This window comes from Carassius carassius, chromosome 13 (assembly GCF_963082965.1).
Source record: "Carassius carassius chromosome 13, fCarCar2.1, whole genome shotgun sequence".
NCBI lineage: Eukaryota > Metazoa > Chordata > Actinopteri > Cypriniformes > Cyprinidae > Carassius > Carassius carassius.
Window position 1 is genome coordinate 29,566,659 of NC_081767.1, and position 25,984 is coordinate 29,592,642.

The 25,984-nt window shown below is 42.8% G+C and overlaps 1 protein-coding gene across 5 annotated transcripts in view; it reads right to left on the reverse strand.

Annotated features, from left to right (window-relative positions):
• LOC132156300 (protein piccolo-like) overlaps positions 1–25,984 on the reverse strand; it is a 50,710-nt gene that overhangs the window by 14,528 nt on the left and 10,198 nt on the right. For 3 of the 5 annotated variants that reach the window (XR_009437399.1, XM_059565243.1, XM_059565242.1), the window contains exons 2-9: positions 22,847–23,311; positions 16,405–22,639; positions 14,351–16,083; positions 12,050–14,186; positions 9,497–9,523; positions 1,595–1,683; positions 1,200–1,275; positions 843–968 (exon numbers count right to left, since the gene is read on the reverse strand). Coding sequence is in view for 4 of the 5 variants with exons in the window: in XM_059565243.1 (XP_059421226.1) it covers positions 843–968; positions 1,200–1,275; positions 1,595–1,683; positions 9,497–9,523; positions 12,050–14,186; positions 14,351–16,083; positions 16,405–22,639; positions 22,847–23,311 (10,888 nt within the window). In the remaining variant the exon portion in view is untranslated. The remainder of the gene's footprint in view (positions 1–842; positions 969–1,199; positions 1,276–1,594; positions 1,684–9,496; positions 9,524–12,049; positions 14,187–14,350; positions 16,084–16,404; positions 22,640–22,846; positions 23,312–25,984) is intronic. The other 2 variants (XM_059565245.1, XM_059565244.1) reach the window with 1 other exon arrangement.

Below are 25,984 nucleotides of genomic sequence, written 5' to 3' on the forward strand. Positions count from 1 at the left end.
TTACCACTAGGCCAAAATCATTATTTCAGCTTTGAAATTTGTATCTGAATGATTTGTGTATGATTGGGATTGGATTCAGTTCATATGTTGAAAATATTGTGAGCTATAAAAGGGAGCGTCTTCAGAGGCTTTAATGTCATATGAGTATGCATTGTGCAGTTGTGTATTCACTCAACTCTTGGCCCAAGTAATAATATTGCTACAGCTATCAGATATTAAATCTGCTCTCTAGCATATTTTCCACTGTGGCAGCAGACATTATGCTGTATTAAGAGAAAAGCATACTTAAGATGCTAAGAACAGATGCTTGTGTAATTTGCCAGAAGATAGGTGCTTGCATATTTCAGGAACGAAACAAAAAAGTAGACAAAAGTTTTGGCACTAAAAAGGAAACATTTTAATATAGCAAGTCTTTGCTAAAAACACAAGTTACGAAAGAATAAAAATCAAACAAGCAAAAACATGTTCAGGTAGCTGAGCTTTTCTCACAGGGGCTCATCTAAATTGACAGAGCATGCTGAGCCAGCATTTGTCAACAAGGAGAGCAATCATACCACAACAATAGCATACTGGAATGAGAAAATGAGCCTTTTAAATTAGGTACTTTTCCCTTTTAAAGAATACTGAATGCTTAAAATGAATGATTTTTGCTGATACTTGCTTTTTTTAAATACTTTATAACATGACCTTTAGGAATTGCATCAATAAAAATGCTTCAATGTAAATTTTTTTAACCACATTTGCTTATTTATTGCCTCTCTTTCACTTCTTTAACCCCTTATTGTCTGTAAGAGAATTTAACTTGCTAATGTTATCAGATTAACTAACACAGATGTTCTTACCTTCAACAACTTTTCCCGTATGCTCAGCACATCCCCCTGCTGAAACCTTGGCAATGTAGGCTCCGATCTCACCGTTGGTCCCTGGAATCTCTTTTCCACCCACAACTCTAATTCCCAGCCCACTGCCTGAATTCAGATGAGTTCAGTTTAGCCGATGAATGACCAGTTACTAATGATTAATTAGATCCTAGTCAGAGCATTTCAGGATAATTTTAAACACAATCTCTTTGTCAACATGGCTTCCATGAGATAGATTACATTTGTTGTTATGCTTTTTCTTCCAGTAATTTAACTTGCAGGCCTAAATGCTACATTTCGCTATGTGTATCTTGTAGAGTAATTGCTATGAAAACGTACCTGAGACGGTGTGGTCCTTAGGGTCCCTTTGCAGTTTAATGCGAGAGTGTGGGAAGGGGTAATTGCCGCCTTTCATCTGTAACAACAAAAATAATCCAAATCAATAAACAGTAGCTGAAGTTCTAAGAGCAATTTTGAAATAACTACGCATACGTAGTTTGGTGTTCTTTCAAAGATAGGTGCAGTATATTCATGTGTGACTTTGGTTAAAGTAGAACATGTTCCTGGAATAAAATTCGGATTGTAGGGTTAGCCCTACAGTTTGGGTTGTGGCTAAAACATAACTCTACTACTATAATCTACAAATAATTTTTTTTAAATATTTTTGTGGGTACATTATTCCAGGATCAACAAAGATTTCCAGGAATACATCCTACTTGGCGAAACTAATTTACCTGTCTTCTCTCTGCCCCAGCTTCTGGTCCACCACGTCCCTGGCGGGGTTCGTCAAACCAGTCTGTCTCTTCGTGCTGAAGTTGATATGCTAAAAGACAGGAAGAAAGCATCCACTGTACCATCACAAGTGACAAAACTGGGCCATGTGTCCCACTCCACCACTTTTCTCCCAGACAACCATCCCTTCACCACCCCCAGGTGGGGACACTCCTTTGCTTGTGTGTTTGAACTGACAGATTGATGGATTTGGGTCAGGGTTTCCGAGAACAATATCTATGTTTCAAAAGGGTTTGGACACTAACCTCCATTCTGCAAAGCTTCAAATCAAGAGAGTTTGTTTAGATAAATACTAAATGTACTAAGTACCCTGACCCCAGGGGAAGCAGTGACAGAGGATGGTGAGGGCAGAAAAAGCAAGGATCTGAGATGTGTGTAGAGGCATGCACACATGAACATGCATGCTGTCTCTCTTCCAGACTGGGCTACATGTCATGCGTCGAGAATTTGATAAGAGAACTGCTGTGGGAACTAACCACAGCGGAAACACGCACATACACACACCATCATACAACAGTGTGATGATGAGATGCCTTACCAAATGTCTAATGATTAGTACGTTTTCTGTTAGTACACTAGTTAGCATTTACAAGTGAAACACTACTCAAACAAAACTACAGCTTTTGTTCTATAAAACCAGACTTTCATGATGCAAAAAACTATTTCCTTATTCCAAACTGCAATCTGAACGCCAGAACCTTTTCGTAATTAATTAATTCAATATTCTTAGAGATAAATTTAGTTGAGACACAAAATTGTGTAACCAATCTAAAACTAAATCACTTTAAGCACAAATTTCATTTAATTTTGTTAGATTCATGCTTAAAATAATGGATATGCTCTTAAAATAAAGGTTCCAAGAAGAGGGGTTTGTAGTGATGCCATAGAAGAACAATTTTTGGTTTCCTAAAAAGGATAAGTTCTTAAATATTTTTTTTTCTTAGTGTGAAGCACATTTTAATAATCTGAAGAACCTCTTGTACAAAGGAAAGGTTCCATGGATGTTAAAGGTTCTTTATGGAACCTTCAATGCCAATAAAGAGCCTTTATTTTTAAAAATGTAAGATTTTTTTTCTAAACATAATTCTAAAATATGCAATTTTGTCTCAAGTAAACCAATCTTGTTTTTTCTTAAGAACGTTTAGATATTTTAGTTGTAAAATACAACAAAAATACCAATTAAAACAAGGATTCTTGCCGAGTACTTGTTCTCGCCTACAGAGTTGCAATGCTAATATGTTAGATTTGCATCCTTCAAGACTGTACATAGGACTAGTGCCGTTTTCCAGTTTCTATTTTAAGTAGTCTAGCACTTTCTTCAATGACATTGGCAATTCCTAGAATAATTCATAACTTAAGCTAGGGCAGACATGTCAGCATATATACCTAAAATAGGTCAGGCAAGCAATATCTTCTCTTTTGTTTACTCTGTAGTTTGCACAACCTGCAGATGCCTTGATCACAATACTGTGTAAGCGAAGCATTTTTTATTCATGAGGCAGCACTACAATATGTCACAAATCATCATTTAACTCCTAATAGAGTGAGAAGAAAACTGACAACTTGATCTGTCCGCAGAAGTTTTGCAATATAGAACTTGACATGCTGTCATTCTGCAAGGAAATGTCTCCTTAAATCAACAGTGCCTTCCCTTTATTACTGAAGTTAGAGGATGCACTGACCATGGCGAACATATGACCTATAAAAAACTGGCATTCTGGCCATAACAATACGAGAAGGATATTTCGCTCTAATAACTTTTATCTTGCACCACCAAAGCAGCACCTTTGTCCTGTATTTTGAACATCAACTAGTTTCAGAGGATTCCATTACATTAGTGATATTTTGGTGGGGCAAGATAAGTTGCTAGAATGACTTTTCCTTATGAGATTAGCTTGTTCTAGGAAACGTCTCAGGTTACGAATGTAACCATGGTTCCCTGAGAGGGAACGAGACACTGCGTCCTCTGAGGGGACACTATGGGGAACACCTCGTCGTGACCCGTGTCTGAAGCATACTTTGAAAAACGCCAACGTGTTGGCCGGCGACAGCCTCTGACGTCACTACCAGCGCGACTATAAATACGCGCCCGTAGGACCCGTCAATATCTTCTTCGTGAAGCTTGCGTCCGAAGCATGGCAGGGAGCTAGAGGACGCAGTGTCTCGTTCCCTCTCAGGGAACCATGGTTACATTCGTAACCTGAGACGTTCCCTTTCAAGGGAACTTCGAACTGCGTCCTCTGAGGGGACACTATGGGGAACAGTATACCCACGCCGCCATGCTGAGGGGAGTGCAGACCAGAATCATGGCAAACACTAAGTACCAACTCTACCGCTTTTCTCTTCACCGGGAGTCGCCCCTGGGACGGTCTGACGGCTGCCTTATGACATTATCCCTTACGGCCAAAGGCCTAAGCTACATACCCAACTTATCCTGTAGGGCCCTGGCCCGGGGTAGAGCTAAAGGCTTGGAATCACAGAGATTCCTTTAAAGGGATACGGCTAAGAGCCTGGCACTTTCCTCTACCAAGTCTTTGCCTGTCACACAGGGGCTACTGCTAGCTTTCGCAAAAACCTGCCGAAAGGGCTGTCCCCACAGCACTCTAGTAGCGGCGCCCTGTTCTAGATAGGTATCCGAGGATACCTAGGTGGAGTGGTGCCCAAGATGAACGGGGCTTAAACCAACTCAAGAAAGGGCACGAAGCAGCAGCGCGAAGCCCTTACCATCTAGGGATTTTAGAAAGAACGCAGAGACTAGCGTGCGAACTTACCACAATGTGGATTTTAGAAAGTGCGCAAAGACTCCCGTGCACACTTACCATAACATGGATTTAAAATACTGTTCTAAGGAGGGGTTCTCGTGGGACTCTGTCAGAGCAGCTCGTAGAAGAATGGCCCGGGAGCAGAGCAATTGGAGGCCTCAGCCCCTGCCTCAGCAGGATGCCTGCTCTCACAGAGCGTCTCAAACAGTATGTGGTACTGGAGCTCTCTGAAGAACCGGGAATCAGTCTCCCAAGAGAGGAAGACTCCGAGCTCCGAGCAGCATGCTCATAGGTGACCCTTTCAGAAAAGGGGAGCGCTGCTGAACTACCCGAGAATTGCCCACACAGCCCCCCCAAGTTGAGGGGGCTTGGGGGTGTACAATAAGTACACACCGGTTGGATGAAGCCCAAGGAACACCGGGGCGAATCATCCCGAGAAAGGGAACGAAGCGGAGCGCGTAACCCTTACCATACAGGATTTTAGAAAGGGCACAGAGTCTTGCGTGCACACTTACCACCTTACGTGGATTTCAGAAAGTGCGCAGAGTCTTGCGTGCACACTTACCACTTTACGTGGATTTCAGACAGTGCGCAAAGCGTTAACGTGCACACTGACCACCATGTGGATTTGAGAAAGTACACAGGCAAGCGTGTGTACTGAAAGGTTACCTGACAACCACAGTATGTGGGAGCTCACATTCAGAGAGGCCTGTGAAGCCTGCTACCTGATAACCACAATATGTGGGAGTTCACCTACAGAGAGGCCTAGAGAGGCCTACTATCTGTTACCAGATAACCACCTCAGTGGAAACTGAAAGCAATATGGAACTCAACTCCAGGGAGGCCTGGTGAGGCCTACTACCTGACAACCACAAATCGCGGGAGCTCGCTTTTTAGGAAACGCACAGTATGTGGGAGCTAAATCTCCAGGTAGGCCTGGTGAGGCCTACTACCTGGCAACCACAGTATGTGGGAGCTCACCATCAGGGAGGCCTGATGAAGCCTACCACCTGACAGCCACAATATGTGGGAGTCCACCCAGCCCCTCATGTTAAGGGAAGCGATGCTTGAGGTGTATAACAAATACACGCTGGTTGGATGAAGCCCAAGGAACACCGGGGCGAATCATCCCAAGAAAGGGAACGAAGCGGAGCGCGTAACCCTTACCATACAGGATTTTAGAAAGTGCGCAGAGTCTTGCGTGCACACTTACCACTTTACGTGGATTTCAAAAAGTGCGCAGAGTCTTGCGTGCACACTTACCACTTTACGTGGATTTCAGACAGTGCGCAAAGCGTTAACGTGCACACTGACCACCATGTGGATTTGAGAAAGTACACAGGCAAGCGTGTGTACTGAAAGGTTACCTGACAACCACAGTATGTGGGAGCTCACATTCAGAGAGGCCTGTGAAGCCTGCTACCTGATAACCACAATATGTGGGAGTTCACCTACAGAGAGGCCTAGAGAGGCCTACTATCTGTTACCAGATAACCACCTCAGTGGAAACTGAAAGCAATATGGAACTCAACTCCAGGGAGGCCTGGTGAGGCCTACTACCTGACAACCATAAATCGCGGGAGCTCGCTTTTTAGGAAATGCACAGTATGTGGGAGCTAAATCTCCAGGGAGGCCTGGTGAGGCCTACTACCTGGCAACCACAGCATGTGGGAGCTCGTATTCAGAGAGACCTGATGAAGCCTACTATCTGAAAACCACAATGTGCTATTTAGTGGAACGCACAATATGTGGGAGCTAAATCTCCAGGGAGGCCTGGTGAGGCCTACTACCTGGCAACCACAGTATGTGGGAGCTCGTCTTCAGAGAGACCTGATGAAGCCTACTATCTGAAAACCACAATGTGCTATTCCGTAGAAACGCATAGTATGTGGGAGCTAAATCTCCAGGGAGGCCTGGTGAGGCCTACTACCTGGCAACCACAGTATGTGGGAGCTCGTCTTCAGAGAGACTTGGTGAAGCCTACTATCTGAAAAAGCCACAATATGCTATTCCGTGGAAACGCATAGTATGTGGGAGCTAAATCTCCAGGGAGGCCTGGTGAGGCCTACTACCTGGCGACCACCGAACGTGGGAGCTCACCTTCAGAGAGACCTGGTGAAGCCTACTATCTGAAAACCACAATATGCTATTTAGTGGAGACGCACCGTATGTGGGAGCTAAATCTCCAGGGAGGCCTGGTGAGGCCTACTACCTGGCAACCACAATATGTGGGAGCTCACCATCAGGGAGGCCTGATGAAGCCTACCACCTGATAACCACAGTATGTGGGAGTCCACCCAGCCCCTCATGTTAAGGGAAGCGATGCTTGAGGTGTATAACAAATACACACTGGTTGAATGAAGCCCATGGAACCCAGGGCTAATCATCACAAGAAAGGGAACGAAGCGAAGCGCGTAACCCCTACCGTACAGGATTTTAGAAAGTGCGCAAAGTCATGCGTGCACACTTACCACTTTACGTGGATTTCAGACAGTGCGCAAAGCGTCAACGTGCACACTGACCACTATGTGGTTTTGAGAAAGTACACAGGCAAGCGTGTGTACAGAGAGGTTCCCAAGCATCGCAGAGGCGCTGAATCGTACGGGAGCGGTGAGCTCCAACCCTCTTTTCTAGGCGAGGGGAGCATCACCTGAGGCAGTAAATACAGAGCTTCTTGCCGTAACCACCACCTCCCCGGATGCGCCAAGCGGCCAGGCGGCCCCTCAGGGTGACCTGGCCGGACATCTATGGAATTCCCTGCAGTGCTGTGCCAATTCTTTGGCCACCTAGCTACTGTAAAGGAAACTCACAGAGATTGTTAGTAGACATATAACCACCAGCAACATAACGTCCATAAACCGGTAGAGCAAGGGTTACGTACTCACCCACCCTCCTGTACTGGAGTCCCGCTGCGGGGCGCCCCCTTCTGGTCCGGACCGTCAGTAAGGCGGTTGCTATGAACATAGAACCAACCAAAACATCATAGGTCCAGAAGGAGACTGTTATGTGAGAGACCGTCCACCTAACCTCGATCAGGTGGAAAGCTGGTGGCTACAGGGGAATTAGGCAGGGGAGGACAAAAACAGAGGTTAAAAACCTCCGGAGCTACTAGGTCATCCTACCGCTCTGACCCGGGCGAGGACGCTGCCTCGTCCGAATCACGTCCCTCAGACCCTGCTTACTGTTCCGTGACCCGCGGTTCCTCTTGCCCCTGCCCTTAGGCGGGGGAGGAGCGCGAGCCGCAACACTAGCCTTCTGCGCCCCTCTACGACCCTCAGATCGAGATGGGCCAGGACCCCTGAGTTGCTCGGGCTCGGACCTGGACCTTCGTGGAATGAAGGATTTAAAGGCCGCTGAGCGCGCCCTTGCCTCCCTGAACTTCCCGACCACCATCTCGACGGAGGTACCAAAAAGCTCAGAAGGCGAGACCGGAGCATCGAGAAGAAACCCCCTTTCTTCCTTCCCGATGTCAGCCAGGTTCACCCACAGATGTCTCTCCGTCACCACCATGGCCGCCATAGACCTGCCCATGGCGGAGACGGCCTGCTTGGTAGCTCGGAGAGAGAGGTCTGTGGTGCGGCACAGCTCGGCTACCTGGTCAGGTGAAAGGCCCTCACCTGTATCCAGGTCCTTCAGCAGGTCAGCCTGGTAGGCCTGGAGCACCGCCATCGTGTGCAGTGAAGCCACAGCCTGACCAGCTGCCGCGTATGACCTGCCATTTAAGCGGGATGTGTCTTGGAGGGGCTTAGATGGCAAAGCGGGAGATTTAAGAGAGGACGTTTGCCCCACAGAGAGATAGCAAGCCAGCGTCTCTTCTACAGGGGGCATCCTCTCATAGCCGTTCTCATGCAAGCCCTCGATATTAGCATAGCTCGTATGCTGAAACCGGTGGATGCGAGAGGAAAACGGCCTCTTCCATTCCTTTTCGACTTCTGCATGTAAGTCAGGCAAGAATGGAAGGCTCACCTGGGCTGGAGGGCTATGGTCAGACAAGTACCGCTCAGCGAGGCGACCTCGTGGCGCCACCTTGCTGGCACGCTTCCATGGCAAATCTAATTTTGCCGTGGCGCGATCCATAACCTCTAACAGCTCCTCATACGCGGGACAGGAGGATCGAGAAGGCTCAGCCTCAGCTTCTTCACCACTCTCAGACATCTCCTGCTCTTCCTGGGTAGAACCCAGCAGAGCACTAACTTCAGTGTCAGAATGGGTTAATGATACCACATCTGCCTCCCGAAGTTCGCTCTCGTTCGCCGCCGGAGAGTGTGAAAAGGAAGGTCCCTCTCTACACTCCTCAGCGAGATCCATTTGTGATCCCCACGAGCTCATTCTCCTCCGTGCCTCGGCAACGGCGGGACCTGAGCCGCGGGATCCAGATGGCTGTCCCTCTTTCCTCGAAAAGAGAGACAAACGAGAGTGGAGCTTTCTCAGAGAGAAACGCTCGCAGTGCACGCAGACCGCCCCCTCAAGGACATCGCGCGCGTGCTCTTCGCCCAAACAAGAGACGCAAAGAGTGTGTGTGTCATCGGGTGTCAGATAACGCTGACACGGATGCACACACTGTCTAAACGCCTTGCTAGTGGAAGCCATGATGAAAACAGTAATAGATCGCTCTTACCGTCTTGGTCGTTTCTCAGATGCACGCTTCAAACAAAACAGCCAACTGAAGACGAAGAAGGTATTGACGGGTCCTACGGGCGCGTATTTATAGTCGCGCTGGTAGTGACGTCAGAGGCTGTCGCCGGCAAACACGTTGGCGTTTTTCAAAGTATGCTTCAGACACGGGTCACGATGAGGTGTTCCCCATAGTGTCCCCTCAGAGGACGCAGTTCGAAGTTCCCTTGAAAGGGAACTTCTGCTACAGTATGCTCACATATGCACTCATGTATGTAGACATGTATGTGCCCTGGTTGATATGATAAGGCCATGTCAGAGAGACCTTGAAGAAGTGCAGTGATAATGAACACCAGGATGGGTCTGAGGTGTACCACTGAGAAATGCCCATCACTCAAGACTATGGCACGCATGAAAGTAGGTTTATGCTTAGTGATATTTTGAAGGTTGTTGAACAGCAGTTCTCACCTTTCACATTCCAGCTAGGACGTCCAGCTGTAGTACAAACATTGTATTTCAGAGAATTCGTAGTCAAATGTGCCTTAAAACAGAGCTATGTTTTGCCAATAAACACACAATCCGTTATATTTGCAGTGCAAGTGAATGATGTACTTTAGCAAACATCTAATTCATGCATTTTCTATAATACATAAAGCACACCATTGTATTCAGTGTTTCACTCTAGACAGCCTTTTACATAAATTCTGAATTCTGTAAGGTAGCCCAATAAAAATAATGATAATTCTATATAATAATATTTATAAGATGTGCAAAAAAGTTTACACAAAGCTATACAGGAAATTATTAGGGATTAGGGATCTTAAATAAATGCCCCAGGTTCAAAATGAACTAAGCTCTATTGACAGCATTTATGGCCTATTTGCAGAAACCACATAAAATCTATTTTAAAGTAAAATTGTTGGTTTTAAAATTTTTATTATTTATTAATTCTGCTTGTTTATACAAACTGAGACCACTGAAAAAGCTTTTTGAGCCTTGAATGTTTCTTTGACTGTAAACTAAAACAAAGCTAAACAGGTTGCATACTGAGACACCAATCGTTTCTGATATTCTGAAGACAGAGCCTGGGGTCATATCTGTGCAAACCCAGCAGAGCATTTAGTCTTGTAAACCAACATATATTCACACTTTGCACATCTTTACACCTGGCTCACGTTAAACTTCTCAAAAAGATTGACGTTTCTCAATGCTGTCGTCTTAATGGAAATAAGAGCGCCATGAAAGCATATAGATTAAAAATATGTTTTACAATAAATTTGAATGAAGCATTATTGTCATTAGACAAATAATTTGTGTAATGATCTCATCTAATACCTATAAGACCTTCAAAACACTTTAATACCTGATTTTAAATGCAAAAACTTGCGAATTGTTCACTAATTTAAAAAGTACAAAATATATGATATAGTTCAAAATCTATAAAGCACACAGAAAGAGAATTAATACAATATTCACTGAAAAAAAAAAAAAAAAAAAAAAAAAAAAAAAAAAATATATATATATATATATATATATATATATATATATATATATATATATATATATATATATATATATATTCATGTAACATGCAAGATGTTTTTACATTTCCATTCTTTAGCCATGCAAAAAAAAAAAAAAGAACCTGAAATAGCAAGAATTTATTAAGGATGAAATTTGGAAACACCCATTACAGACATTAACATCACATGAATAAAATTGTTAAACAACTGAGTTAAAAGTAGTAGAGTTGAAGGTAATGGAAAATTAATCTTCAGTGTATGCATGTTATAACCAGATTAGCTTCATGAATCTTTGACTAAACTTGTCTAAACAAGTTTCTCATTTAATTTACAATTTTTTTATCATCACTTGTCAAAAGCACAGATTTGTCTGTTTTATTGTCCACAAGGACAGAAACGGTGAAAACATAAATTCACTACATTAATTTTGTCCGATCAATGTGATGACATGCTTGCATTTTTGCAATATGAAATATTCTGGATTAATGAAAACAAGACAAACTGAAGCAGGTACTTGCATGAATATAACATTTGAGAATATCTTCACAAGAAGACAAAGTTTAATTCTGATTTAAATGAATGGCTTAATATCCCATAGCTGCTCGAATTATAGTGAAAGATACTGGCAGCTTGTAGATAAATTTATATTCTACCGATTAACCGCATGTGGCGAGTGGGGCGGGGCAGAGAGCCGTGGGAACGGGGCGAGGCCGGTGGAGTGATTGGAAATGAGAGACACCTGCTTGACCCACAGGTCTCGAATCCCACGGAGGAGATGGAAGGATATAAAACAGGAGCGATGACAGTGAAGGAAGTGGGGCCAGGCCAGGCCCCACTTGCCACACCGCATAACTTTTTTCCCCCAACATACAGCATAAAACAAAATTATCACAATTCCATTTATATATTTCATAAACAGTCTACTGCCTTCCTAAGATAATCAGTCACTAAATGATTCTGACAAAATTACAGGATGTTGTAACTTCATAGACTAAAGGCAGAACAGTCTCCTTGTCAGCTGCAGGGCTGTGATAAATAGCATAGGCACTGAGTGTATAATTAATTAAAATAGCTGAATGAATAGTTACGAAGATATCCTTAATCGCTTCTCTTCTTATATGTACTGTATATGACAGAACAATAATGGTAAAGGAAACAAAATGATCTTTTATCTTAATTATCAAAATCATATATATATATATATGTGTGTGTGTGTGTGTGTGTGTGTGTGTGTGTGTGTAAGTGTGTGTGTGTGTGTGTGTGTGTGTGTGTGTGTGTGTGTGTGTAGATGAAAATGTAAATTTAAAAGGATGACATTATACAAATGTGACAGACTGCAAAGTGTAAAGCAAAATTCCAAGACAAAAGACGAAAAAAGAAAAGGAAAATGTAACAGCTGAATTTACACACAGATTTATGTTATGAATTCAGAGCCATACAATATATGCATATCAACAGAAGCTGGGGTTGAAGATAACAGATTTCATAACAAATTTACCTTCGCTATCTGACATGGCCCCCTGAAGGTCATCCTTTATAAAAGCAATGTCCCGTTTATAGCCACTTGTCCTGGACTCCTCTCTCATGTGCTGTTGGACTTCTGGAAGAGAGTGACTGGAGCCAAACTGGTCCCGTGAGTCTGCTGAGATGGGTGGGAGTGGGCCTGCAGATGCCCTGGCCATGCCCATGGGCTGACCTACAGGGCTCAGTGGACTCTCCTCTTCAGAGTTTTGTGCAACAATGGGAATTCGACCCCTGCTCTGACTAATTGGCAGACTTGTTGGTTTAGCCCTAGATACAAACTGGGAATCCATACCCTCACCCTCTGTTTTTAGGCGTAATGATGAGTTTGACAAGTCTCTTTTGATAGACAGGTCCAGTCCATATACAGAGGAAGGTCTAGAGGAAGGTCTTGACCGAGTGCCACTGGGGTAGGTGCCATCATCATGAAGGGAAGACCTTATGGTAGGCCCTAGATTGAGAGATTGGCCATAGTTGAGTGACTGAGACAGGCTAGCTCCAAGATCTGAACCCAAATATTTATGTTGCTCCGCAAGGTTCTTCCTAAGACCAAATGTGATCTCATCCTGCAGTAGCCTTGCCCTGGCAGACAGTCCACCAACTGATGAGCTGGCAGATGATAAAAAAGTGCTGTAATCTAGCTCATGGTCCCTGCTCTCTTGGATAGGCAAAAACTTTGTAATTTTGGGGTCAATTAGTGCTTTTTTATTCTTTAGCTGTTTCTGGTAAAGAACTGAGGCCGGAAGTTGCTTGGCAGCTTGCTTCTCTAAAGTTAGTCTCCCAATGCTATATTTGTCAGCTTTGGGCAAATGCCCAAAATTAACGTCAGAGTGGAGGTAGTGAGGCAGGCCTGTAAGCTGTTCGAGACTATCCATACCACGTCGGAACTCCTGCTTAATTTGTTGTTTCAACATCTTCAATTCATATGGCTCTTCCATGGAATCTTCGTCTGCTTTACCATATGAATGCAATCGAGAAGCAGCCTGAAGAGGTCCAAGAAAGTCTGCCACATCTGCTGTCCGACGAACATCAGCCGTCCGGAGAAGTCGGTCAGCTTTGCTTATATCCTTTTCACCGATACTGAAGCTTGAACCAAGACCTGCAGAGCTCTTTGTGAGTTCGCCGATGTCATCAATCAACACATAGTTCCTGGCATTGTGGTGGTCAAGGTCTGCATAGAAAGACTCAGCTGATATGCTGGACATGGGACTGCTGGCCATGCTGGCCCTCTCTTCCAAGCCCATCCTCAGATCAAGGCTACTGTATTTGCCACCGAGATGGGAAACTCCGTACGCACTCTCTGTGGATGTAGGGACAATTAGGAGGGGCTGGTTGCGTACAACCTCATAGTTTGTCGTAATCTTTGGTTCTAAATCAGACAAAGTAGTCTGACTGGGTTTCTGATGCATCAGGAGGAGTGAGGAATGGTCATAGCCAGTCTTCTGGGACTGCTGATTGAGTGAGGGCACTGATGAGTAGATGGATTGGTAGGGGGACACCTGCTGATGGTAAAGAGACTGCTGCTGGTACAATGTCGTTTGAGGACACTGACTTGTTTGGGATTCATACTGATAATGGGAGTATGGACTCATAAGCTGTGCATACTGGGACTCAGACTCAGTCTGTGGTGGAATGAACTGGTTAAACTCTGACTGTGGGGCAGTCCGTGGCCGTTCTAGTCCATGACCATTACCTCGTGCCTCTCTGATGTTGCTGACCTCGCTATCTGACATGTAGTCTCGGTCTTCTGCTACTCCCTGTAAGTAGGCTCTCTCTCTCTTCTCTCTCTCTTTCAGTAAAGCCTCTTTTCTTCGATTTATACCCATCTCCAGATACCTCAATTTAGCATCTATCTCTTTCTCCTCTTCATCAAGTTCTGCCTGAATCTTACGGAGTTTTGAGGACTCACGTTCAACTAAATCCAGCTCTTTGTCTATGTCTTGGAGGATTTTGGCCCGTGCCATAGTGGTGTTCCTGCACAATCGTCTTCTGGCAGAAGCAGTGGTGTACCCAGAGAGGCCAATGAGGGTATCTTCTTCCGGTGGTGGATGAGGTAGTGTGCGTTTTACTTTCTTCTGAGTGCCAACTGGTGTGCCGCTCTGAGAACCTTTGCTCTGTTAATAAAACAGAAATAAAACAGAAATAAAAAGAATAACAAGAAGCAATATATTAAGCATGGACAATTTACAATGCAATCATTATAAGAGGACAAAATAGATCAAATATTTGCTTCAGATAAAAAAGAAAGAGTGAATCCATTTTAAAGTGCAGTGCTTACTGAGTAGGTGTCTGAGTATTGGTACATCATTCTGTCCTCAGTGGTCGGACTGAGTGTCTTGGGGTCAGATAGAGATCGTTGTGAGGCCCTTAGTGATTTTAGACTACTGAGATGCCTCAATGAATCAGCAGTAAGCATCTTCTGTGAGCTTTTTCCAGGGGACACTGGTGAAACTGGGGAGCATAATATCTTTGGAGATTTGGTAACTAACAATGTTCCAACATCATCAGCTGTCAGATGTGTGCTGACACTTATCTCAGAAGGAGCTGGACGTCTTTTATCTCTGTCTGACATAAATTCTGAATCACTTTCTGTTTGGCCCTCTCTGTGTAAATCTACTTTTGTGTCCACCTGAGCCCGCACAGGAGATCTCCTAATTGTCCCTGAATGCTCTGTCTGAACTGAAATCTCTGCTACAGTCTGAATTGCAATACTTGATACCTTGGAGCTTTTTCCCTTCTCTCCATCAGCATATCTACTGGAACGAGACCTGCGTCTGCTCCGAACGGGGACATCCCATTCATACTGATCCTCATCATCAGTTTGCACACAGCTATCTACACTTCTCCTACTTCTTCTCCTTCTACCAGAAGGAATCTTTTCAACCCCATCTTCATCATCCGTTTGAACACCACTCTCAACCAGTTTCTTTCCACTTAACCCCACACTTTGATCTTGCTTGGCTGTATCTGGCAAGTTTGTGGACAACTGCATTTGATCCTTTGTCTGAGCACTCACTGATGCAGGAATGCTTGAACTATTCTGTGTAAAAGCCCCAGAAGTTGTTGTTTGCCAGTTTTGACCTGATGTGGAGTCATGGGTGGACACTGCAGATGATGCTGAATTGTCATCCTTCACTGGCCAGTACTGTCCATTATCTCCCCCAGAATATTTTGAGTCAAGTATGATGTCTGAGCTCAAGGGTGGGGAAATACACTTACTTGGCCTGAACCCGTATGGGTATATCTTTTGCTCTTCTAATTGTTGCTCGAGTTGCTGCTGTAATCGATGGATTTGCTCTAACTGAAATTGCTGCTGTGCAAAAGTTTCTTGCTGAAGAATCATATGGGTTTTGCGTTCCTCTTCTTGCTGCATTAGAAGTTGCTGCTTCATGTTTTGAAGTTCCTCCAGCTCCTTCTGAACAATGATCTGTTCTTGCTCACGGTAACGCTGTATCTCTTGCCTCTCCCATTCAAGTTCTTCCGCTAAACACAGCTGTTTCAATTTCTCTAATTGTAAGAACTCATGTTCAGCCTTGTACTGTTGGCTCTTGCTGTCATCTAAATCAGGGAAATTCTGGGATACCAGCATGTCCAGGGAGGCTGCTATTACCTCAAGAGTAGCATCTGAGTAGAGCTCAGGGAATGCTGTCAGGGAGGGAAGGAGATTGGCTAATGCAGAAGGTAGAATATCCTTTGATATATCAGGCTGTGGGAATATTGAATGGTCTGTGGCTGTGGTGTGTACAAAGCCATATGGAGCAGGCTGATTTTGAAGTGCTGAAAATGGATCTGTAGAATTGGTGAGACTATTGTATGTTGTGCTGAATATTGAACCTGGTTGGGTGGTAATTGCATATGTGGAGGGAACAGGTGCAGCAACAGATGAATAAACGATTCCATTTGTCGATCTTAGTAAACTACTAATGGCAAATGACGTTCCTTCAGAATATGGAGTAGTGGTGATCCCAGTACATGCCAAAGTGCCTTTCTTTGAGTAGTCTAAGGCTTCTTCTGTTATTTTAGGAAAACAAAAATAGTAGCATCATCAGCAGTATCTAAATGAACACTTGCTCTGTTTCATGCAACATTAACTAACGAACATGAAATGAAAGTCAAATAGCATGCAAAGATCTTGTCAGTGTCATCAGATTAGCAGGATGCAAAGCCAAAACACTGAGGGACAACATGGAGGCAAATGCATGCATCTGTGTTTAAAAAAAAGAACAGAAAAAGACAAGAATGAAAATCAAGACATTCAGTGCAAACATCACAAAAATAAGAGACATAACCAATAAATAAGACATTAACATTCAAATAAAAAGTCATACTGACCTGTTGACATTTTAGCTGATGTCAAATCAATAGCCCCCTCAGGTGCCCCATTCTGATATGTGAATCCATTCTTTCTTTCATAACCAAAGAGTCCAGCCTCTCTGAAATCACTGTCAGATATCGAAGACTTCATGGTAGTGAGATCTTCAATGACAGGTGTTGTGTGATTTTCAATTTGATAGCCAATTTGATTGTCTGGTTGTGTGGTCACAGGAGGTTGTGTTCTACAGCTCCCTGTGAAAGGAAACCTGTAAATAACATCGCAGCAAGCAGTCCGTCTTCCAGATGTTAGATCAACTGGTGTACCATCATCTTCCAAAACAGTTGTGACCACTCCAGAGGATGAGGACAAAGCAACCATGGTTTTCATTGGCTTAGATGTGGTGAGGTCTACAGGTCCAACTGCCGATGGCTCTATATGTATTGGTTTACCACTAGTGCCATTTGTGAAGCTCACTGGGGCTATAGTTACAGGCATAAGAGTAGGAGCTGTGGTTGCAGCTCTGTATGAAAGGTTAACAGGAATCTCTTCACTGGTTGCAGGCTTAGGCTGTGAATTCACAGGTCTGTACACTATCTGTGCAAGTGGCTCAAATGGATTATATGTGGTAAGTGGAAGAGGCACTGAAGCAGCATGTCCTAGGTCCAGAGGCTTGTCAATTGGGTTGTTGTTGTAGGCAACTGTAGCTGTGCAAGTGACAATTGTTATGCTGTCAGTTACAACAGAGAGTGTTGTAGTGGGGATTATTTCAGCACTAAGATTCACAATTTCAGGCTGTACAGCAGTGGCCTGTCGCCCACTTGAGTCACTTGACAAGGAAGACTTATTTAAATCTGGAGCTGTCAGATCCATTCCTTGGTCAGTCATTGTAACATTGACTTTAAATGTGGTAAGATCTATAATGTCACTAGGGTAGTGTATTCTTCCATTTTGTTTAGGCTTTGGATGGACTTCTGGCTGGATTGTGACTGTAGCACCCACAGGTTCATGTATGGGTTCGACAGGAATCCTCTCCTGGAAAACTGACACAGTTGTAGTTCTTTGTACTTCAGTCGTGACAACTTGGGTTACAATATTAGGCAATGCATCAGGATGCTGCTCAGTTGTTGAGATTGCAGAGTAGACTTGGCTCATGCTTGATATAACTTTATCTTGTCCACAGATTTCTTGACTCTCAATAGATTTTGTAAATTGTGTAAATGTGACTGGTACTGGTGGCACAGTTGTTTCAGAGTTCATTAATGGGATTTCTTTTTTTTGCTCATAAACTGCTTGGTGCCCTCGAAGCTGTGTTATTGGTACTGGTAATGGACCCAGTTCGGGTAAGACCTCTTCAGAAGCTGAGACTATTAGTACTTCTTCCATATCCAAACCAGGAATGTCTTCATTTTTAGTTGGGATTGGAATCTGGGTTATTGTTATTGGAGCAGAATATGTTGTTTGCATTTGTTGCATTTCAAGTTCATGTTGCACATCACTCACTGTATTGTGAGGAACAGAATCAACAGAAACTCCTGACAGTGGAGCTAAGAGAAGAGGAGAAATCAAGGAAGGTTTGGGGTACACTATTGCTGGATATGCTGTTGGTTCCATAGCAATGGGCGGTGGTGGTGCTGCTGCAACAGGTGCTGCTGAAATCAAAACAGTAGGTGCAATTACAACTGATGCTGTATCATGTGGTGTTATAATTGCAGATGGGGAATTAATTGTATTCTCCATTGTGATATGAGGAACAACAGCCATAGACTGTGCTACTCCTGATGATGTCACTACAAGAGGTGCTGAAACAAATGTTTGTACAGAAGCCACTGGCAGCTCTGGGACTGTTACACAAGGTTCCGTAATACTTTGTCTTGAAACAGCAGCTAGAGTCTCTGTTGTGACTGAAGCAAAGTCAGGTGACATCACCTCAATGGGCACAGCTGTATTTAAAACTGAGGAAAGCTTTGGTGGAGCTGCTACAATTTGTGCTGAAATTAATGACACAGGTGCATCCACTGAAGCTGGAGCAAACACAGATTGAACCTGCTGTCTGGGAGTTGGCAGTGATGATCTTCTCATCGGTGCTTGAGTTGTAATGCCCTCAACAGGTGATCCTGGTTCTGAGGGCAATGTTATCACCACATATGTTTCAAGAGTTCTAGCAAATCTGGGTGACAAAGGTGATTTTGGTGATGAAGCACTGTGCTTGGTCTCTACAGGGGCAGTCAAACTTAGTGACAATGCATTTGGAGGTTCCCTTGTTCTTGGCAAAGTTGCAGCACGAACTGCTTGAACAACTACTGTCTCAGGGCTAACTGGTGGCTTAACGCTCTCTCTTGATCTGTGACTAAATACCAGTCCTGGTGGAATGCATATAGGTTTGGGGGGAACAGCGGGTGGTGATTTGTGTGTTGGGGTCACAGCTGGTTTTATATTTATACTGGCCACATTTGGTGGGGGTTTGGGTAGAGTTGCTGTAACTGATGAGGGAGTTGGAATAGTCTTTCGCTGGTTAAAATCAGCCTTGGGTACTGCGCTATATGGCAATTCTGGTGGTGAAGCTTGAGGAGGTGGTGGAAATGAAATCACTGGTTTATCTGTTCTTTCATGAGAAACATGGGGTTTTGCAGATGTCACACAATGTGGAACTGTTAAATCAGTGATGAAACTTGACATTTCCGCTGGATAGGTAAAAGGAGAAACACTAACAATAACAGGGTGGCCTCTCCCATCTTCAATAGTTGTTTTAAATGCCACATTTTCAAGATTTGGCAATTTGACAACAACTTGACCTTGCTCTGTCTGTACAGGAGAAATTATTTGTGAATCTGACTGTTGTGGAGAAATTCCATCATCTGGTACATTTTCCTTCTGAATTTCCACCATTGTTGGCTGAATATTGGTCAGCATTGATTGAACTGGTTGGGAGGGTGAAGTTCCAAAAGCAACAGTTGTAGTAACAGTGGGAAAAACAACAGAGACTGTCTTTGCAGCAATTTGCTCTCTATGACTTGCTGGAGGTGAAATAGTGACTGCCTGGCCTAACTGGGGTGCCATGTCTGATCTGGTTTCTTCTGGCATCTGAACAGGAATCTGAATAGAAACACTGGTTGGTGGTTGAGTCTCTTTTGCTGAACCAGGAATACTGGATTGAGCAGATGGTGGTGTGACCACTTCAACAGCTGAGCTAGTCTGGTCTGTAGAGATAACCTTTGCTGGTATCGCGGCTGATACCATTGTTGGAACAGAAATAGGTGCTTGATCCACCGCTGAAACTGTAGCTGGAAGTGGGGCATAGGTTAGAGAAGGTACTGGAAAAGTCACAGAGATTGATTGAGATGGAGATGTAACCAGTTCTGGCATTTGGACAACAACGGTGGTAGCTGTAGGAATCTGATTTCTGAGTGCAGTGGATGGCAGGTTAGGTGCTGAAACTTGAGTTTGTTCTAGAACTGGATGGTCTAATGCAGGGGACACAAGATCGGGCATTTGAACAACAACAGAGGTTTGTGTTAAAGGTCTTTTCTGAGACTGAACAATGGGTGTAGCAACTGTAGTATTATGAGTTTTTACATAGTCTACTTTTGGATCAATTATTTGTGCAAGAACTTGTTTGTCTATAGAGTCTGATTTAGAATCTGAAAGTGATTCATGTATTGCACTGGCCAAAGGTTTCTGAGCTAAATCTTGATTAGCTGAATTCAGTATAAAGGATGAAAGACTATCTGGAGTAGGGACTGTTTCCTGTTTAGGTTTTGGTATAACTGTTGGTTTTGGTGCAGGAGTTGGTTTTGGACCTTGTGTTGGCTTTGAAACAAGAATTTCAGAAGGAGTCGGAGTGCCAGCATTTTCTGAGACATGTGGTGAGGCTGGAATGACCGGTGAAGGGGATCCAATAATATGTGTGGAAGGTGCAACAGGAGCACTTGCTGATGGGTATGTTGTGGCTTGCTCAGACACCAAGTCTGGCATGTGAATTACAACTGGGGCAGAAATTTCAGCAACACTGGGGCTAGCTGGAGTGGTTACTTCAGATGTCTGGTCAGAAACCGGAGAGGATGATGGTGCTGTTGTTAGTTCTATATTTGAATCTGGGGATGAGACTGTTGGTGGAGATAGTGGTGATATTGCTGTTGTCTCCACAATATGTTTTGATGAGGGAACTTCACAGATTACAGAAATGGGAAGAGTCTCAAATGATTCTTCTGGGTCTTGTGGTTCCTCTTCACTTTGAGGGATATTAGTTGGCTCAGATGACATTTTTTCCAATGTGACACAGTACTCCTCTTCAACTTCCTCTTCACCAGAGGAGCACTGAGTGATCTTTAAGTCAGGAATTGGATATAACGCTTTATTCCCAAATCCATCCTGAGTCGATGTGGACTCTGTAATATAAGGCTCCAAAATGCAATCTATAGGTTCAGCAAGGTTGTCTTCTTCCCCACTTGAAGGGATAAGAATCACCTCAGGGGAATCATATGATGACTCAGACACAGTTAGAGGGGAGGCAGGAGACACAGGAGTTGACTGTGTTGGACTTGTTCCCGGTGTGAAAACATCTTGTTGTGTCTTCAATTGCTCTCCATAGGCATTCTCTGTTGGTGACAGTGGCTTTGCATTTTTATCTGTAATAAGTGCATAATTTCCAGAAATAGTCACATAACAAGTGTCACTGACATCAAGTGGCAAGGATGTGACAACCTTTGTTGCATGTGTTTGCTGAGCCTCCTTCTCTTTTTGCATGATCTTGCTCCTTTTATGCAACATCTCCTCATAAGCCTCATCTGGTGTCATAAGTATTCTCACCGACTCATGTTCAGACAACTTTCTCAAATCTTGCTCATGGGTGACTTTACCCAGAGCTGTTGCAGCCTGTTCTTGTTCTTCAACTAAAGTTTCATAAGCATAGTCCTCTATTAACATGCCTCCGTATAATGGTTCAATATCGGGTGGTGTGTATTTTTCTGATGTTTTGTATTCCTGTGCTTTCTGCAGCATTTCCTCATATACCTCTTCAGAACTCTTTAATGGCTTCTCTGCAGCATCATGTGTTTCAGATGATAATGTTCTGTATTCTGCATTTTCTGGTTCAGATTCAAAACTAGGTGAAAAGTCAGAGAAGGAAGAGGACTTCTGTTCATCCATCCCTGCTGCCTTCCTCAATTTATCAGTTTTAATCAAATTATCACGTCTCCTTCGCATGCCCAGATCATCTCTTTCCATCTTAAATTTTTTTGTGGCCTTTCTTAACTGCTGCTGATCATCTCTTTCATCTTCTTGATCCATGTTTTCACCCTCCTCACGTAACTCATCCTCAGACGAGTCCTCTATAGTGAGAAGGGCCTGGCCATGAGGTCTGTGTTTTGCCTTTCTTTGCTGTCTACCCTCTGCTTGTGCCTTTTTATGACTTGGGCTACTATCACTGTCTTCATCAATAGAGGATACGGAAGTAGGAGAAGCTGTTCCTGGATTGATACTAGACACCTGAACACTGGACGACCCATCACCCTTAGATGAGTCTTCAATCAGACTCTCATGTTCCTCTCTGGTGTCATTAGCTATGATATGTTCATTGTCATTTGACACATCTATTTCCACTCTGATTTCTTCTAATGCTTCTGGGACAGGGATGGCTTGGGCAACTTGATCATCTTGGTCATGAGAAGACAGACTGATATCAGAAATCTCCTCAGGCTCTACACTAAGTTTCTTTAGAGCACTTTTAGTCTTCATGGAATCATCAGATTTTTCGACGTCTCTGGTTTCTTGCTGTGTTTGTTGTTCTTCTCTGTGTTTTTCCTCAACAGAAGGTAAGTTCTCCTCTTCACCCATGCACATAAGTTGTCTTCGTATGAACTCTTCGTCATCTCCGGAATTTGAACTGTCTAGTTTGTAGTCCTCACTGCTGGAGGAAGCAGGCCTCACTCTTCTTCTCTGTATCTGAGGGGAGGGTTCACTCTCACTGCTGTCCTCATGGTATTGTTTTACACTGTCTGATGTTCTGACAGGCAACAGTTTTGTAGTAGTTTCTTTTATGGTCATTTCACTGACTCTCTGTATCTCCTTAAGCTCCTCCTCAGCCGAGCTGTATGATTCTACTGATACCGGAAAGATGTCCTTTCTATGTTGCTCTTTAATATCTGCTTTTAAGGTGTATACTTTAGAAATTTCTGGAAGACTGCTATCTATCTGTACCACAACATCTTTTTGTTGTCCTTCTATTGCAGGTTGAGTGTATGTATCCTCTTTAACCTGCGGAAAATGAAGAAAGAAAAAATGGAAAATACATGAAATTACTGTTGTAGTAATTCCAGTATTGTCTTAAGACATGCTTGCCTCCTACTCATGCTTAACAATTAATTTTACTATAATACAATAAAATAATATAAAACATTTAAATAATAGAATAAAAAAAATATTGCATTGCTCAATAATGTCTATGTAATAATATATCTTTACCTTATCTGCCTCAGTTGACACTGCTGGAAGCATAGACATCGGTTCTTTCTCTACTTGTGACTCATCGGGGACTTTGTCTTTGACTGTTTCTTTTAAAGGGACTGCAGCAGCAGTAATAACAGTTTTTTGAGTCTCTGCAGCTGATACTGGTGCCACCACAGCTGTCATCTCTGTCTGCAGCATATCTGCAGTAGGAACAGCAGGGAGAGGTGCAGGGAACACTGGAATGGTCACCACTGCCTTTACAAAAGTAGTAGGGATGGTTTTCTCCTCCTCTGCCTCTGATAGTTTTGGCTCAGATTTTGGAATAGGTGTCTGTGCAGAAGTCTCAGACAGCTGTGTTTTGGGTGTGACTGTAGGCTTTTCTTTTGTGGATACTGGGCTGGATATTGTTATTTTTCCCATGTCTCCCAGCTGCCCAGCTAGAGCTCTCTGTGTTTGACAAATCAAACACAACCACTCAGTCTGCAAAAAAGACATACAATGAGATTTGATAAATATATTACAAATCATTATTTATATAAATAATATTAATAAAATATCTCAGAAATACAGGTGTCCTATTCATTTAGTGTCACAAAATATTCTGATGGTCCTTACTGTTGATGGTCCATACCTCCCACCCAAATTAAATATATTTTTTAATAAATTACTAACAACCTTATGCCAGGGTTCTGCCCTGGCAGCTTTGTCTGTGTTGTTTTTGTTTAATGTTTTTTGTTTGTCATTGCTTTGTCTTTGTTTATGCCTGCCATGTGCTCCTGTGGTCCTTCCTTGTTTCCCTTGGTCACGTCCTCTTGTTTAGGCCTCGTCTTGTCCTCGGTTCTGTAATTGTGCTCACCTGGTCCTTGTTTACTTTCCTCCCATTATATTGTGCTGTTTTTCTTCCTCTGGTTACTGGTTTGTCTTGTGCCATAGAGAACAAAACCTGGTGCTGAGTACCGTATCTCTGATACTGCCTGCTTTGAGCCCCTTCACTCGACTTGCATGCTATGCTGTTCTCTGCTCTGGTTTTCTCTCCATCCTTATGCCCAGATATGACCAACGACTTAGCCCAGATTGTCTACCTTTCAGGGCATTGATCTCTCCCCTCTGGTTGGAGCTGCCCCAAGATTGTCCACCCCTGTGCTGTGAACTTGTGTTTTCCATAAATCTTGTCTCAGAGGACAGTGCACTTTACTAAAAAAAGAACAATTTACAGAGGCCCTTCTCTTTTTTTAAGTTCATTCTCTAATTTCATTAAGTTAGAGCAGCACTAAAACATCTGTCTCTGTTCCTACAGGTGACTGTGCAAGGTTTTGATGTGTATGGCTACTTAACCATATTTTAGGGACAAATTTGTACCCAAAAGTGAGCTAAACCTGACAAAATCTCCAAAAATCTCTCGTTGTATTTATATATATATATATTGTAAAAATGCAGACCAAGGGGTTGGTTTGGGTGTAGGGCAATAGCACATACAGTTTGTACAGTATAAAAAGCATTACACCTATTGAATGTCCCCATTTAGTTAAGTAAATGTGTGTGCGAAAAAGAATGAGGAAAAAAATAAAAAATTGAGGACATGCTATGATTCAAATACACACATAGAGAGAGCTTCTTAACAGGAGATTAGGGTTTATTCCCACGTCTAGTGACGCAAACAAGCCATAATTCGTAGGCACATGGTCTGACTTGAAAACTCCTCTTTATCATGTAACACTCCCTCAGTCTCTTTTGACATACTCAAATGCTTATTCACAAAGCAGTGATTATAGAAACTACATTTTCTTAGAAATTGCATTGTAAATCACATAATTTCAAAAGCATGGGGCATGCAAATGCAAATGCATTACAAAGGAAAGAAATTGAAAGACAAATCCCAAGACTAACTCTAGACTGTAGCCACAACTCCTTTACAACATGGCTATTCTATAAAAAAATGCTGCTAAATCTACTTATCTGTAGAATATTTGTATTTTATTTCTCTCGCTCTAATGACATATTACTAATGATTGCAACAGAAAGCTGAAAGATGTATTCTGGTTCTTTTTAACATTATGTACTAGAAAGAAGAAATAAGGCATAACCAGATGATGGTAGACACATGTAATCACAGACAAAGAGGATAAGTCAACGAGGTAGATCAAGACAGCCTTCCTCTTCAGAGCGCCTGAATTACAATAAAATATCAGACTAAAGAACAAGGGTTTGACTGGGTCATTACAAAGTGTCACCATGGAAACCAGAAAAGATTTATGTCCCCAACAGCTCCTTTAGCTCTGTACTCAAACCTAGTGAGCTGCCTACCTAGACAGCATTTTAGTCATGCTTAGGTAGACTGAAAGCATTAAAACTACTCTTCGGACAGAAGGCATAATTGATAAAAAAATAAAATAAATAAGGAGAATTCATTATATAAATAAAAACATTAACCAAAAAAAAAAAAAAAAAAGATTATAATGTACTAGTTGGCTCAATATTGTATAGAAGTATTTTTATGCTATTAAACTGTACTCTTAGCAATGAATTCTACTGAATTAAGAAACTTAATAGACAGCAATTGATTGGAAAACTTTGTAGTTCTTATGAATTTGGGCAAATTAGTGAATAATTAGTAGTAACGGAGTCACATTGGTGAGACAATTGCCTAGAGCAGCTTATTTATTGAGAAAAGCTCAACACTTCTGAGCAAGAAAAGCTTAATGAGACTTAATAAATCCTGTAAATAATACAGGAAATATGAACGTGATATACTAGAAAACTACTAGCTTACCAGATATTCAAATTTCCCTGTTAGAGTGAGATAAATTATCTCACAAACACAGCCATAAGATGAACAGAAATGCCCATGGTTGCATGCTAATTTCCACACTGGCTGTGGGTTAAGTCAAAGGTGCAATAATCACGTCTAATGGAAGCTTGACTGGCTTATCCATATGCAAATCAGGAGAAGCCTAATTCAATGCACAGGCCCATCAGAGCAGGGAGACCAATCAGAAGATTAATCAACAATAAAAGGAACCAATCAACTTTTCCAGCATTTACGACTTTGTGAAAGAATCCTAATCACTGCTGATTTTCAGTACTATGTATGCCGGCAATGTAGAGTGATCACAGCATACAAATAAAACCACAAAAACAAAAAGACTGAATTCT